The sequence below is a fragment of the Rhincodon typus genome, chromosome 7, assembly GCF_021869965.1.
Source record: "Rhincodon typus isolate 14 chromosome 7, sRhiTyp1.1, whole genome shotgun sequence".
NCBI lineage: Eukaryota > Metazoa > Chordata > Chondrichthyes > Orectolobiformes > Rhincodontidae > Rhincodon > Rhincodon typus.
This window is the reverse complement of record NC_063338.1, coordinates 38,630,678-38,646,978: the sequence shown is the minus strand read 5'-3', so window position 1 is coordinate 38,646,978 and position 16,301 is coordinate 38,630,678. Positions and strand designations below refer to the sequence as shown.

The following is a 16,301-nucleotide window of genomic DNA, read 5'->3' as shown; positions in this document are numbered from 1 at the left end:
TGGCAACCCTAGCTTCGCTTGTGGCTTTTCAAATGTGAGATTATTTTTCTCAGTAAAGTCCTCACCACAATTCGTCAGGTTTTACACCATATTCCCAAGGTACTCCTACATTGAAAGTTTTGAAATTAAAAGAAAAATAATTAATATGAAAGGGTAAATGTCATTTTGATGACTGTTGTCATCTGAAGATAGATATGCTTTAGTCCCTGAAACAGTTGGATAGGTGTGTAGTTGCTGCCTTGAACTGAGGTACATCGGCTGGGCGACCAGGTCGCCCTGCTCTGGACTCTGGCCCAGGAGGTCAACAGCGCCCCCCACCGCAGAAATTTGGCACTGACCGCAGGAGTTTGAATTCAAGTCCCGGCGATGGACGGATGGGCGGTGCTTAGTAGTTTAGTACAGATGTTGTGATCAGGTTTCGAAATAAGATTCAAGTTAGGCAATAGAACTCCCGCATGTTTTTGTCTCGTAGTGCAACTCAAACTGAAAAGAAAATGAGACGGCAAAGGTTTGCGTGGGGGTTTGACTGGTGTGATTTTTGGATGCACTTGCTTCTGTGCTGTGTATTCAGGACGGTGACACTGTACAATCTGGATACGGAAAACCCTGTCCTAGTTAAAGGACCTGAAGGCACACTGTTTGGCTATTCGGTACTATTACACAGCTACAAAGACGAAAAGTGGTAAGTTTTAGTTCAGTTTAGTTTTAGTCGAAGCAGGTCATATCACATTCTTCTACTTTAATTTGTACGTGGCAAGCTTAAAAAAAAGCACAATACTAAACTTCTTTAAAACAGTGCCAACGGCATTACTTTTGGAAATTATCCAACTAAAATCAATAAAATTTTGATGAAAAGTCCGTGTTTAGAATGGTTAAAATGGGGTTGGTTTCTTTCAGGTATATCCCAGATTGTGATGTGTTTTATGTGTCAGAAGTTTTGAAACCACTCAGTGATTTTTGCCAGTATCACAAGCAGAGACTGTTCTAGCTAATGTTTTCTTTTAATCTGGTTATAAATTATTATTCCTTTTGCTACCACAGGTTTGTTGTTGGTGCTCCGAAAGCAAATGCATCATTTGATGGTACAGTAAACCCTGGAATTATTTACAAATGCCGAATCGACCACAATGCTAATCAAACTTGCGAAGAACTACATTTAGGTTAGTTGCAGTGACCGCATTGTTCAGTTTCTGTATGAATTGTAAAAGTAAAAGGAAAACCTTACAGTTTTTTGATGGTCAGAGACTGGATATGTTGAAGAAAAAGTTCTGTCCCTTTGAAAGCCCAAGAATTCTGTAGCAATAAACCAATTGAATTTCTGGATAACTTGTCCTTTTGTGCTGCAGTGATGTTGTCCCTACTTCTTTGAAAATATCTACAACTGATCCCTCCCAAATCTGACCTGATCCATCTCATTCACCCAACTTCCCCAATCCATCTAAACCATCTCAGCTTTCCTCCCCTAGTGAATCAGCTCTACTTAACTGCCTCCATTTGCCATAACCTGTCTCACTACCCCCTCAACCACCAAACCAAAAGAAAATAATCTTTACACCAGCTTGTCCAATCTTTCCTGCCCATAAGAGGTATTAGACTGGTAAACCTTCTCTGAACTGATCCCATTTATTTACATTTACATTCTTCCTTCACTAAAGAGACCAATACTGTACATTGTATCCAGATGCAATTTCATGAGTGCTCCTGTACAACTGATACACAATCTTTCTAATCCATTACCCTCACAAGAAGCAAGAACATGCTGTAAGCTTTACAAATAATGTGCTATACCTGCATGTTACCCTTTTTCAGTTAACACACTGGAACCCGCAGATCATTTTGCATCTCCAAGCTCTATCATCTCTCACTAATCTCAACAGTGTTGTGTAGAGCACCAGCTTTTTGTCTCCACCCCCACTTAATTAATATTTATTTCCACAATTCATGGTTTTTGTTGGCTTTGATAGGGTACATTGCAGAGTGGTGAGGATCAATATTCTTTTTGAGATTCTGAATGATTGACCTGATTTGAATAGAACTTTCTTTCTGAATTTATTGATCCCTCCAATGACCCTGCAGTATTCTGGCTACCTATTTTAGCCAGGTAAAGGTGCACCAATATTAAGTACTTTGTTTGTGTGGTGGAGGTTGAAGACAATAGTGTAGGAACCTAAAGTTAGTTTGAGTTGAGGAATTTGGATTGAATTTTCATTTACAAAAAGAAAAGGTAACAGAGATAATAATGGTACTTGAGAGTGAACAAACTGCTTCTAATGATGACGATTCCTACCAAGAGTATTTAATTGTTGTGCAAATGGCAGATGTCCTAGTCATACATTTTCCAATTTGGTGCATTGTACCTTTGGATTGTAAAATTTTAAACAGTGAGCAAAAACAGGCAATTACAGAATTTCCATTTTAACATCTGTTTTGGTCAAAACTGGATCCCGACAATCAAAGATACTGACTGAGTACTTGGACAAGTAGAATCTGGTCATGGAGAATCAGTACGGATTTATGAAGGATTACACTTGTTGACCAATATACTTTGAATTTCTTAAAAATGTTATGAGCAAAGTGGATAGGAGGAAAATTCATGGATGTTATCCTTATGGGCTTCCAGAAAGTATTTGATGAGGCTCCATATGAAATTATTTGTTTAAATAACAGCTGATGAGAAATTCTCTTGTGATTCAACTTCATAATTGGTGGGAAAATAGGATGTACTTGAGTAAACTCCTTAGATACTGAGGCAGTCCATGTCCAAATGCAGCAAAAATTGGGCAACATCCAGGTTTGGGTTGATAAATGGCAGGCAACATTCACACCAGGACCCGAAAGGTTAACTCTGATTTTTTCTTCACAGATGCTGCCAGACCTGGTGAGCTTTTCCAGAAACTTCTGTTTTTGTTCCTGATTTACAGCATCCTCAGTTCTTTCAGTTTTTTCCTGTAGCTATGAAAGATTGTTTGAGGCTGGGAATTCTGTGACAAGTTACTGACCTCCTGACTCCCCAGGTGTCTGTCCATGAGCTACAGGACACAAGTCCCAAAGTGTAATTACATACTATCCACCCACTTGGATAAGTGCAGCTCCAAAAGCGTATACGAAAGAACAAAAAGCAGTAGTACAGGAACTGGCCCTTTGGCCCAGTAAGCCTGCGCTGACACATGACGCCTTTCTAAACTAAAAAGCTTTTGCCTCCAAAAGATCCGTATCCCTCTATTCCCTGCCTATTCATGTATCTGTCAAAATGCATCTTAAACATTGTTCTATCTGCTTCTACTACTTTCTCTGGTAGTGCGTTCCAGGAACTCACCACTCTCTGTGTTAAAAAAAGACTTATCTCTCACATCTCTTTTTAAACTTTCCTCCTTTTACCTTTAAACTTATGTCCCCTAGTAATTGACATTTCTACCCTGGGAAAAAGACTTTGATTATCCATGCTTCTCATAATTTTGTAAATTCTTATCAAGTCACCCCTCATCCTTTGTTCAGGTGAAAACAAGTCAAGTTTATCCAGTCCCTCCCAAAAGCTAATACCCTCCAAACAAGACATCATTCTGGTAAACCTTTTTGTAGCCTTTCCAAAGCCTCCACATCCTTCTAGTACTGTGGAGATCAAAACTGTACACAATATTCCAAATGTGTCCTATCTAAAAAGTTCTGTAGACCTGCAACGTGCCATTTTTTATACTCTATGCTCTGACCAACAAAGGTAAGCATGTGCCCATCTTGGCCACCAAAATCTCTTGTGTTGCCACTTTCAGGGAATTGTGGACCTGTACACCTTGATCCCTTTGTACCTTAATGCTTCTAAGGGTTCTGCCATTTACTGTTCACTTCCTCCGGCATTAGATCTTCTGAAATGCATCACCTCGCATTTGTCCAGATTAAACTCCATCTGCCATTTCTCCACGCAGGTCTCCAGCCTATCTATATCCTGCTGTGTCTTCTGGTGCATCCTCTTCACAATCCACAGCTCCCCCCCCCCACCCCGATCTTCGTGTCATCTTAACAACAGGGGTCCCAGTAGAGAACACTGTGGAACACCACTGGTCACAGATCTCCTGTCAGATAAACACACTTTCACCGCTACTGTCTGTTGTCTATGACCAAGCCAGTTCTGTATCCATCTTACTAGCTCACCACAGATGCCATGTGACTTCACCTTTTGTATCAGCCTACTATGAAGGACCACGTCAAAGGCATTGCTAAACTCCATATAGACAACATCCATTGCTCATCAGTCATCTTTGCCAGTTCCTCAAAAATTTCAATCAAGTCTGTCACAGATGACCTCCCCCCAGCACTGCATAAAGCCATGCTGCCTACTGCTAATACTTCCATATTTTTCCAAATGTGAGTAGATTCCGATCCTAAATTACATTTGACAAACGCTGCACAACGTTGACTGACACATCATCCACCACCTTGGGCATTCATTGCTTCCATCACTGGAGAGTGACAGTGGTGCGCATTGTCTATAAGAGATGCACATTAGCAACTCACCAAAGCTGCTTTGACAGGCCCATCTCAACCCTGACCTCCACAGATTGGAAGAACAAGAGCAGGAGATGTATGGGAACACCACTGTCATCCTGTGTTGGAATTATATTGGCATTCCTTCACTATTGCTGAGTCAGAATCCTGGAACCCCTTTCCCCATAGCGCTATGGGCATACAGCACATGGACCACAGTAGTTCAAGAAGACAGCTCACCACTGCCTTCACATGGGTAATAAACACTGGCCTCACCAGTAATCCCCAAATCGTCTGAAAGAATTTATTTGGAAAAAAAGGTATGAGTGGACAAAATTCCAAAGTGTGAAAATTCCACTTGGATCCAAGAAAGACCATTCTGGAGTAAGTAGCTGTGAAGAAGTATGAAGTTTGTAAATTGTAAATCCTAAGTGTAACATACTAATCTTTGTGAGCAGGCTTTTTGTTTGCTGTTATTTATGTGTTATTTATACAAAATTAGGTGTGGTAGAACTTAAACTAAAATAATATTTTTAAACTGATTTAATAATAGAAACATTAGAATAGAAAGGGAAGCCCCTCCAAATGTCTGAAAAAAGATTTTCTCTTTGTGTTGAATTGGGCCACAGATGACTCTCAGTTGTGTTGTCTGGCACCTTATTTACCACTCAATGCTGGAAATTAAAAATGCCCAATTAAGTTGAGGTCACCTTGAATAAAAGAAAATAATTCATTGAAGACTTGCTTGCCTTAAGTCCTTGCATATAAAATTACTGTTGGCTATATTTTAAAGTGTGATCAAGCTTGCATCCAAAATGCACTGATTGTCTTTGCAGACTCACTAAATCTGCACCAGAAATTCTACTTTTGCAGTAAAGAGACTAGTTTCATTTATACAAATATAATGAAATATAATGCAAATATGCCATCTTTATGGTTCTAAGAGGCAACAGGTTTATTTATTCAGAGCATTTAACACCATGACCTGTTCAAAGGTACTTCACACGAGTGGCATAAAACAAGATACAACATCAAACGTTGTAAGGGGGTAATAGGTCAGTTGGCCAAAGACTTGTTCAAATGGCTGGATTTAGGAAGTATCTCGAAGGAGGAAAGCAAAGTTTAGTGAGAATTCCCAAGCTTGGGGCCGAGGCAACAGACTGACTAGAAAGCAGTGGTGAAAAAAATTAATTAAACAGGGTCTGCAGAATTAGATGAGTCCAGATGCTTCAGGAGGTGATGGGATTGGTGCAGATTAGAAAGAGGGAGGATGAGGCCATGGAGGGACTTGTAAATGTGATTGAGAATTTTAAAATCAAGATATTACTTGAACGGGTTCAATCTAACTAAGTTCAGTCAGTGAGCATATGGATACGAAGTGAAAGGGATTGGATGCTAGCTTAAAAAAATGAGTCAGCAACATTCTGATGCCCTTAAGTTTAAGGAGGATAGAATGTGGGAGACTTGTCAGGAGTGAATTGTAATAATCAGCATTGAAGGAATGAATGAGGGCTTCGGAGGCAGATGAGCTGAGACAGCATGAAAAACAATGTTATAAATTGGAAATGGATGTTCTTGATGTTGAAGTCACACATGGGTAGAAACACATCCTGAGGTCATATATGACCTCAAGATTCAGAACAGACTGGCTTTATTTCACACTGTTACCATGGAGTGGGATAGAGATGGTACCTCGGAAACAGATTGGAGCAGCAACCAAAAAACAGGTGGAAATCTTACTGATTGAAAGAAATTTCTGCTCCTCTAGTACTGAATGTTGGTTATGCAGTCTGACTTGCTTACAGTGGAAGAGTCCACAGAGGTGGTAATGAGGTAGAGCTGGCTATTATCAGTACGCATGCTGCTTCTCAGGTTTAATTTTCACACACAAAGGAGAGACAGTTGAAGAGGCTGAATGTCCAGTTGCTAGATGCCTGATGGTGCAAAAATAGGTATGAAAGTACGGTGCAAAGAGGATAAAAGCAGACTCCAATCTCTCCTTTCCCTCCTTAATTAAATCTGAGCAGCAACATGTATTCCAACAACAGCCTCTCTGTCCCATTACCACCTCTCTGGAATCCTCCACTTTTACAGACTGCTTGATCGTGCAATAATAGGTACGAAAGGAAGTTGTGGACAAGATAATAGCAGTCTGCAAAGTTGTGAACACTAAATAAAATGTCTGGAGTGCACGATGGGAAAATGTGAACTTGCCCACTTCGGCAGGAGGAATAGAAATACAGTGCAGTATTTCAATGGAGCAAGATTGCTGAATTCTGAGGAATTCAGATGTCCTGGTACATGAATCACCAAAAGGTTAGTACGCAGGTACAGGAAATAATTAACAAGGCAAATGGATTGTCATTCAGTAAGATCCATAAGACTATACAATATAAATGAGCAGAATCAGGCCATTCAGCTCATTAAGTCTGCTCCTCCATTCAATTGTAGCTGATCCATGTCTACTCCATCCAGGCCTCTCAGTATTCTGTAAGTTTCAATGATATCCACCCACCACATCCTTCTAAACTCCATCAAGTACAGACTCCGAGCCCTCAACTGCTCCTCATATGACAAGCCCTTCATCACCAGGATCATTCTTGTAAACTTCTTCTGGATCCTCTCCAAGACCAGTGCATTCTTCCTTGGAAATGGAGCCCAAAACCACTTTCAATATTCTAAATGTGGTCTGACCAGAGCCTTATACAGCCTCAGCAGCATGTCCTTACTCTTGTATTCTAGACCTTATGAAATGAATGCTAACATTGCTTTCCTTTCCTAGCTGCCACCTGAGTCTCCATGTTAACTTTACAATGATCCTGAACCAGGACTCCTAAGTCTCTTTGTGCTTCAGCTTTCCAAAGCTTTTCCCCATTTAGGATATAGTTGATGCCTCTTCTTCCCACAATGGATTCCATCTATCACTTCTTTGTGTACTGTCCTAGCATGTACAAATCATTCTGCAGCCTCGCCACTTCCTCAATCCTACTTGTCCCTCCGCCTATCTCTGTGTCATCTGCAAACTTAGCAAGAATGTCCTCAGTTCCTTCATCCAGATTGTTAATGTATAATGTGAATAATTGTGGTCCCAATACTGACCCCTGTGGAACTCAACTAGTCACAGACTACCTTTATCCCTACTCTGTCTTCTGCCAGTCAGCCGATCCTTTGTCCATGCCAGTACCTTGCCGCTAACACCATAGGCTCTTAGCTTATTTAGGAGCCTCCTATGCAACACCTTGTCAAAAGCCTTCTGGAAACCCAAATGGATCATGTCCAATGACTCTCCTTTGTCTAACTTGCTTGTTACCTCCTCAAAAAGAATTCGAACAGATTTGTCACAAGCGTCCTTGCCTTGATGATGCCATGCTAGCTCAACCCTATTTTGTCATGCCCTTCCAAGTACACCACAATCTCATCATTAATAATGGACTCTAAATCTTACCATTGACTGAGTCAAGCTAACTGGCCTATAGTTTCCTGTCTTTTGCCTGCCTCCCTTCACAAACAGGGGTGTTGCATTAGCCATTTTCCAGTCCTCTGGGACCCTCCCTCTCTCCACTGATTCCTGAAAGATCACCAATAATGTCTATACAATCTCCACAGCTACCTCCTTTGGAACCATGGGGCAAAGTCCATCTGGTCTGGATGAGCTATCCATCTTTAGATATTTTAGCTTATCCAGTACCTTCTCCTTAGTGATGGCCATTACACTCAAGTCTGCCTGTTGTGTCTCTTGAAGTTCTGTTACGCTGTGAAAGCAGATACAAAGTACCTGTTTAGTTCTTCTGCTACTTCCTTAGTCCCCATTACTACTTCTCCAGCCGCATTTTCCAGCGGTCCAGTATCCACTCTTGCCCCTTTGTTACCTCAACCTCAATCTCAATCTGCACTATAAGCATGTTTACATTGTTTCATATACAGCATGCATTTAGGTACAACACCATCAGTCCTGTGTTGACTGCACACAACCCCCCATAGTTGGCCCTCCCTTATCTGCACTGCCTGAAGTCAGATTCCCGAGCCTTTCTGTACTCTCAGTCCTATTACTTGTTCTGGAAAATTTAATAACCTCTGCTGAGCTGCATCTACTGCCTTAAAAATATTTTCCAGATTCTGCATCCACTAGCTTTTGAGGAAAGGAATTCCAAAGACAAAAGGGCCGAGGAGTGGCAGATGGAGTTTAATTTAGGTAAATGCAAGATGCTGCATTTTGGAAAGGCAATTCAGGCCAGGATTTATACACTTAATGGTAAGGTCCTGGGGAGTGTTGCTGTACACAGACCTTGGAGTGCAAGTTCTTAGTTCCTTGAAAGTGGAGTTGCAGGTAGATAGGATAGTGAAGAAGGCGTTTGGTATGCTTGCCTTTATTGGTCAGTGCACCGAGTGCAGGAGTTGGGAGGTCATGTTGGCGGCTATACAGGACATTGGTTAGGCCATTATTGGAATACTGCATGCAACTCTGGTCTCCCTCCTATAGGAAGGATGTTGTGAAACTTGAAAGGGTTCAGAAAAGATTTGCAAGGATGTTGCCAGGGTTGGAGGAGCTGAGCTAAAGGGAGAGGCTGAATAGGCTGGGGCTATTTTTCCCTGAGCAGTGGATGCTGGGGGGGGGAGTGACCTCATAGAGGTTTATAAAATGATGAGGGACATGGATAGGGTAAGTAGATTAGGTCTTTTCCCTGGAGTGGGGAAGTCCAAAACTAGAGGACACAGGTTTAAGGTGAGAGGGGAAAGCTATGAAAGGGACCTAAGGGGCAACTTTTTCACGCAGAGGGTGGTGTGTGTATGGAATGAGTTGCCAAAGGAAGTGGTGGTGGCTGGTACAATTACAGCATTTCAATGGCATCTGGATGGGTACTTGAATAGGAAGGGTGTAGAGGGATGTGGGCCAAATGCTGGCAAATGGGATTAGATTTATTTAGGATATCTTGTTGGCATGGACGAGTTGGACCAAAGAGTCTGTTCATGTGCTGTATATCTCTGACTCAACCCCCTGAGAGAAAAAATGTTTCCTCATCACTGACTTAAATGAGTGACCTCTTAGTTTTAAACTATGACCCCCTAGTCCTAGACTTTTCCACAAGAGAAAACATCCTTCGACATTCACCTGGTGAAGAACCCTCGGGGTCTTTGTGTCTCAAATAAGTCATCCCTGACTTTTCTGCTCATTCTGGGAGTTTATTAGAAACAGTTCGGAGCTGTGTGGGGATAGGTTTCTTTCTGAGGAAATGTTGGATAAGTTGAGCCTATATCCATTTGCGGTTCGAAGGATGAGAGGTGATCTTACTGAAACATATAAGATCCTGAGGGAACTTGATGATAGGGTGGATGCTGAAGGGTGTTTCCTTTTGTGTGATAGAACTAGAGGACACAGTTTGAAAATAGGATGTCACCCACTTAAGGTTAAGGGGTAATGAGAATTTTTTTTCTAAGGCTTGAGTGTTTGGAACTTTCTTCTAGAAAGTCTAGAAAATGACAAGCAGGTTTGTAATATAATTTTTGGGTTCAAGGTAGCCACATCCTTGACTAAGAATGGAGACGCATGTTATTGGGAATGAAGGGCAGGGACAGAATATTTGAAACCCAGTCATCAATTATTGGGCCTTGATGTGTTTGGGCCTGTTGAGAATAGGGTGGAATGTGGAGTTGTGGCCACAATCAAATCATTCATGATCGAATTGAGTGGCAGAACAGGCTTAAGAGACTGAAAAGTCTGGTTTTTACTAGGGTTTAAGGTTTCTTGGGGACACCACACTAGATATAATGTTGTGGAAGCAGGAAGAGGAGGAATTTCAAAATGGTAATGTGACACTGATTAGAAAGACAGAAAAAGAGCCTTGAAGAGTGGAGGGGTGGAGATGGAAAGAGTTGAAACCCAACTGGAGGGGTTTAAACATGAAGACCTGGGAAAGATAAGAGCTGATTTTCAGAGGCAACATTGTATTGTTGGATATTGGACAGAGAGTGGAAGATAGATGGTAGTTTCCAAAGATGGTGTGTTTGAGAGTGTTTGTATTTCAAGAAATGGGATGATAAAAGCACATCGCAATAAGCCAATAATAACCAGCTGTCAACAGTGTTTGTAGAAACAGGAGATTGATAGGCAACATGAATTCAAAGTTGAATAATAAAGTAGCTCATTGGTATCAGGGAAGGAATTATACAAACTTTTTGACTGTTTCTCTATCCTGCACACTTCCAGGAATTTAGTTCAATTCTGCATTCATTTTGAAAGGTTATACAGGTGAGACTAATTTAGTTTGGGATTATGATTGGCATGGATTTGTCGGACTGAAGGGTCTTTTCTGTGCTGTATGACTCTGACTCTAAATGCCGAAATTATCTTAACTGTTTTATATTGAATAGTCTGGATTTATACTAAATTACTCCTAGCAAATAATCTATGGTGGGATGCAGTACAGCACAGACTGAATTGTAATTAATTTCTCCTTGGCAAAGTCATTGAAAATGAGGTCAGACACAGACATGCATTAACTAACACTTCGATTTAACAACATCCATGGTAACAATCAATCCCACCAGAAGGTTATGCATTGAGAAGTGAATGCATAATTTGAATATATACAGTAGTAATTAATCTAAATCCTTACAGACAATCAGTAACTTGAGTATTAGTTGGGTTTTGAATTAATTTTATTTGCTATGATGTGCAATTACACTCTGCTTCACAAGGTTAATTTTACATTTTGTACCCCATGTTTCACTGGTATCCAGCATTTTGGGTACATTTGCGCAGTCTTCCAGGATAGAACATATGCATGAATGCATTCTTCTCAGAGATTACCTATTGTAGCATGGGTTGTATCGTCTTTCCTATGGGATTCTGAATTCACCATTAGGTTGTCTTCCTATTAATGTTTTTCATTTTAATTTAACCATTTGTTGTTTATGTATATTGTAATACTGTTACTTCAGCCTTAGTTTATTAACTTAATAGTTTTTAATATGCTTTACAATTTGCTTACTAAATCTTCGATCTAGCTAAAATTTCCAACTTTTAATGTTGCTCCTTCTTTACAACTTTTTAAAAAATCTTCTATCATCCCTTCTAATTTGGTTGAGCAATGCGTGATTTTGTACACATTTTAATTTTAGCTGTTATTGTTACAAGTTCTTTCTCCTAGAGCAGTCTGTCTCTCCTTTTAAAATCTGCAATCACCATCATATCATTCCTCAAAGAAACACAACCTTTGACCCAAGAAAAATTGCAGCTACTACTCCATTTCTAATGTCCCTCCACTTGATCTTCCTCCTTCAAAGTCTTTGAATGTGGTGTAAGCTCCCAAGTTCATATCTATATTTCCAGGAACTCCATGGTTGAATTCTACCAATCAGGTTTCAATTCATATGTGTCCTTTCATAAGTTTGTCAACCCAGTTGTAAAGTTGTGGTTCTTTTTCTCCTTGCGCACACTGCACTGAACTCCTCAATTGAATAACTGAAACCACAGCCAGTGTAGCAAAACAATGTGTGGTTTAAAAGGAGAATTGCAGTTTTGTATGTCTCTATAACATGGCTGCTCTTTCACATTGTGACTCCACAACGCAATCAAGGTACATGATCTGAGAGCTAAAAAAACCCCAGCATTTTCTGTTTAATGGAGCTGGAGTATGTGTAAAGGAACCGGCTTCAAGACATCCTGTGAGGAGCTGCTGTGTTTCAGTTTTGAATCTTACATTATTTTGACAAACAACACATGGTTAGCATACTACTTTAATGTGGTTAATTTGATTTGAGATTAAATGAAGTAACTGAGCTGCTGTGTTTATTACAGAATCTTTTTTGTTTGGTTTTTCTGCTATCATTCCTTATCTGAAGAGACAAACCCTGAAAAAAGCAGCACAAGTTACACCAGATAATCAAATTGCAACAACTAATAAAGGAGCTAATGAGAAAGTGATCCCTGAAAATCAAAATGTAAATCTTGAAAAACAATCTCAAACAAAGCTCTTCGGGTATGTGAGGAGGAATGACAATGATATTGAAACTTGTTACAAACTATACTAATCATTTGGATGAAGGTACCAATAAGTCTAAGGTATCCTAGTAGGCTGATGGAAGCATTATCACCCCTTTCCTCAAAGAAACACAACCTTTGACCAAGTAACATTGCAACTACTGCTGCATTTCTAATGTCCCTCCACTTGATCCACCTCCTTCAAAGTCTTTGAATGTGTGGAATCCTTACGTACAGAAGAGGCCCTTCAGCCCATCGAATCTGCTTTGACAAAAAGCTACTCTGAATTGACACTGGTCCTACTTTCCAGCCCATAGCCTTGAATGTTGTGACATTTCAAGTGCGTATACAACTTTTTAAAGATGTGTGAGGTGACCTGCCTCAACCTCCCTCCCAGGCAGTACATCCCAGATTCCCACCACCCTCTGGGTGAAAAGATTTTTTTTCCTCAGTTCTTCTGTAAATCTTCTGCCTTTCACTTTCCAGTTATGCTGCCTTGTTATAGATGCTTAAATAAGCGGAACAGTTGCTTTCTATCCACTCTGCCCATGCTACTCATATCTTATACACCTCTAATAAGGTTCCCTCTCCACCTTCTCTGCTTTAAAAAAAACACCCTGAGCCTATCCAGCCTCATTCATAGCTAAACTTCTGCATTTCAGGCAACATCCTGGTGAATCTCCTCTGCACCTCCTCCTGTGCAATCACATCCTTCCCATAGTGTGCTGACCACAACTGCACGCAGTATTCCAGCTATGGCATAACCAAAGTCCTGTATAGTTCCAGCATAACTTCTCTGTTCTCTATGCCGTGACCGGCAAAGGCAAATGTCCCATGTACCTTCTTAACTACCCTAATAACCTGACCTGCCACCTGCAGGGATCTGTGAACATGTACTCTGCTCCTCTGAGCATCCTAGTGTCTTGCTGTTCATTGAGTGATGAAACAAACTTGAAGGGACGTACATTAAGACAGACAGTTTGTAAAGAAATATAGGTGAATTGTTTGATCCCACTCTACCATTTTCATTAAGCCAGGAGATTCAACCCTGGTTCAATGAAGACTGCAGGATGGTATGCCAGGTATATCATATGTAAAATGGAGGTGTCAACTTGGTGAAATTGTAGGATAAATAGTGAAAGTAGCATATTAAAGACAGGCTAAGTAAACCCACCATCACCCTGAATCAGATCTGTCTGCAGCCTTGCCACGTACATTTGTTAATAAGGGTGAGCTTTCTTTTTCATTTATTTGTGGGACATGGTCATCACTGGCTGACTAGCATTCATTGGCCATCCCTACTTGCCCTTGACAAGGTGGTAGTGAGCTGCCTTCTTGAACTGCTGCAGTTCACCTGCTGTGGGTTGACCAACAATGGAGAATTCCAGGATTTTGACCATCAGTGAAGGAACAATGGTATATTTCCAAGTCAGGATGGTGAGTGGCTTGTAGGGGAACTTGCAGGTAGTGGTGTTCCCAAATATCTGCTGCCTTTGGCAATCTGATGGAAATGATTATGGATTTGGAAGGTACTGTCTGAGGAGCCTTAATGAATTTCTGTATTGCATCTTGTAGATAGTACACACTGCTGGGGAGTGGATGCTTGTGGATGTGGTGCCAATGAAGTAGGCTTCTTCATCCTGGATAGTGTCAAGCTTCTTGAGTGTTGTTGGAGCTGCACTAGTTCAGGCAAGTGGGGAATATTTCATCTGGCACTCCTGACTTGTGCCTTGTAGATTGTAGACCAGTTTGAGATTCATGAGGTGAATTACTCCCTGTAGTATTCCTAGCCTCTGACCTACTGTCTTATAGCCACAGTATTTAAATGGCAAGTCCCATCTCCAAGTATGTTGCTAGTGGGGGATTCAGTGATGGTAACATCATTTAATGTCAAGGGTCATGGTTAGATTGTCTCTTGTCAGTGATGGTCATTGCCTGACGTTAGTATAGTGCGAATGTTACTTGTCAGCCCAAAGCTTGGATATTGTCCAGATTTTGTTGCATGTGGACATGGATTGATTCAATATCTGAGGAGTTGTGAATGGTTCTGAACGTTGTACAATGATCGGCAAACATCCCTCACTTTTGACCTTATGGTGGAAGGAAGACTATCGAAGCAGCTAAAGATGGTTGGGCCTAGGACACTCCCCTGAGGAATTCATGCAGAGACATCCTGGAGCTGAGATGACTGATCTGCCACAACCACAACCATCTTCCTATGTGCCAGGTGTGACTCTAACCAGTGCTGAGTTTTCTTCCGATTCCCATTGATTCCAGTTTTGCTAGGACACCTTGATGCCACACTGTCAAATGTAGCCTTGATGTCAAGGGCTGTCATTCCCACTTCACAATTAAACAATTCAATGGAGGTGGAGACTTCACTAATATGACCATCAGTAGAGGTGCCCAGCAGATTAGAGCAAAACATCAGTGAAGTATTTGTATCTTTCTTTAACCAGATGAATGGAGTGATCATCAACTAGCTATGCCTCCAGTTAATCTGTTGCAGGACAGGGACAACACTAGCATGTAACCACCAGTGTAGACAATGCAGAAAATTGCCCAGGTACGGTGTGCACAAAAAGCAAGACATCTCCAACTTGAACAGTTACCTATCAGTCTCCTCTTAAACGTCTGTAAAGTAATGGAAAGGGTGTCAACAGTGCTAGTAAGCAACACTTGCAAAGAGGTTATGTGCTCACTCATGCTCTATATGGCTTCTGCCAGGACTGCTTGGTTTCTGACCTCATTACAACCTTGGAAGGTGAGGTGAGAATGATCACCCTTGACATTGAGATAGTGTTTGATTGAGTCTGGCATGTAGAAACCTGAGCAAAACTGGCATCAGTGGGACATGAGGAAAGCCTTCTTCTGGTTGGACTCATACCTAGCAGAAGGAAAATACTTGTTAGTTGTTGGAGGTCAATCAGGTCAGAAATGGAGGTGTGTGCTGATGACTGCACAGTGTTCAGCACCATTTGCAATTCCTCAGATGCTGCAGCAGTTTATGTCCATATACAGTAAGACCTTCACCATACAAATGCTGGGCAATCCATCTCCAACATGTGAGAATCTTACCATTACTCCTTAACATTTAGTGGCATTAGTTATTGAATCTCCCACACTCATACCATTGACCAGAAACTGAATTAAACTGGCCATATAAATACTGTGGCAATTAATGCAGATGAAATTGTGTGGTTATCAGCATGCTTCCGGACTCCCCAAAGCCTAGCCACAATTTACAAGGCACAAGTCAAAAGCGTGATGGAATACTTTCCACTTAACTGGATGGCTACAATTTCAACAGCAGTCAGGGAGACACCGTCTAGTACAAAGCTGCCCATGTGATTAGCATCTCATCCACCGCCTTCAACATTCTCGCCCCTCACCACTGATGCACAGCAACAGCAGTGTGTGCCATCTAAAAAATGTACCTCAGCAAGACACTGAAGTTCTTTGACTCCACCTTCCAGAACTGGAAGCTCTATCAATTAGATCGACAAGGGCAGTATGTACATTGGAACACCATCATATGCAAGAGCCATCTTAGTCATGGACAATTCTGACTTGGAGTTATATTGCTATTCCTCCACTGTTGCTGGAGCAAAATCCTGGAAAACCCTTCCTAACAGTACTGTGTGTGTCCCTACACACAGGATTGCTGTGGATGAAGAAGCTGGCCCATTATTTTCTTCAGGGATGGGTATTAAGCGCTGGCCTAACCAGTTTATCTATGCCCTTTGCAGCTGAATCCCCTCTTACTGTAGTGTCCCACATTTCGGGTTTATCTCCAATTCCTCCACCTCTTCCAAGAAAGGGACTGCATGTGACACAAAAA

General features: G+C 41.2%; 1 protein-coding gene across 1 annotated transcript in view; it reads left to right on the top strand.

Moving 5' to 3' along the window:
• The first annotated feature begins 356 nt into the window (after positions 1–356).
• The window catches only part of itga4 (integrin alpha 4), a 143,530-nt gene continuing 127,585 nt past the window's right edge, over positions 357–16,301 (top strand). The window contains exons 1-2 of the mRNA XM_020513197.2: positions 357–682; positions 1,042–1,160. Of these exons, the coding sequence (XP_020368786.2) occupies positions 456–682; positions 1,042–1,160 (346 nt within the window). The 5' untranslated portion in view covers positions 357–455. The remainder of the gene's footprint in view (positions 683–1,041; positions 1,161–16,301) is intronic.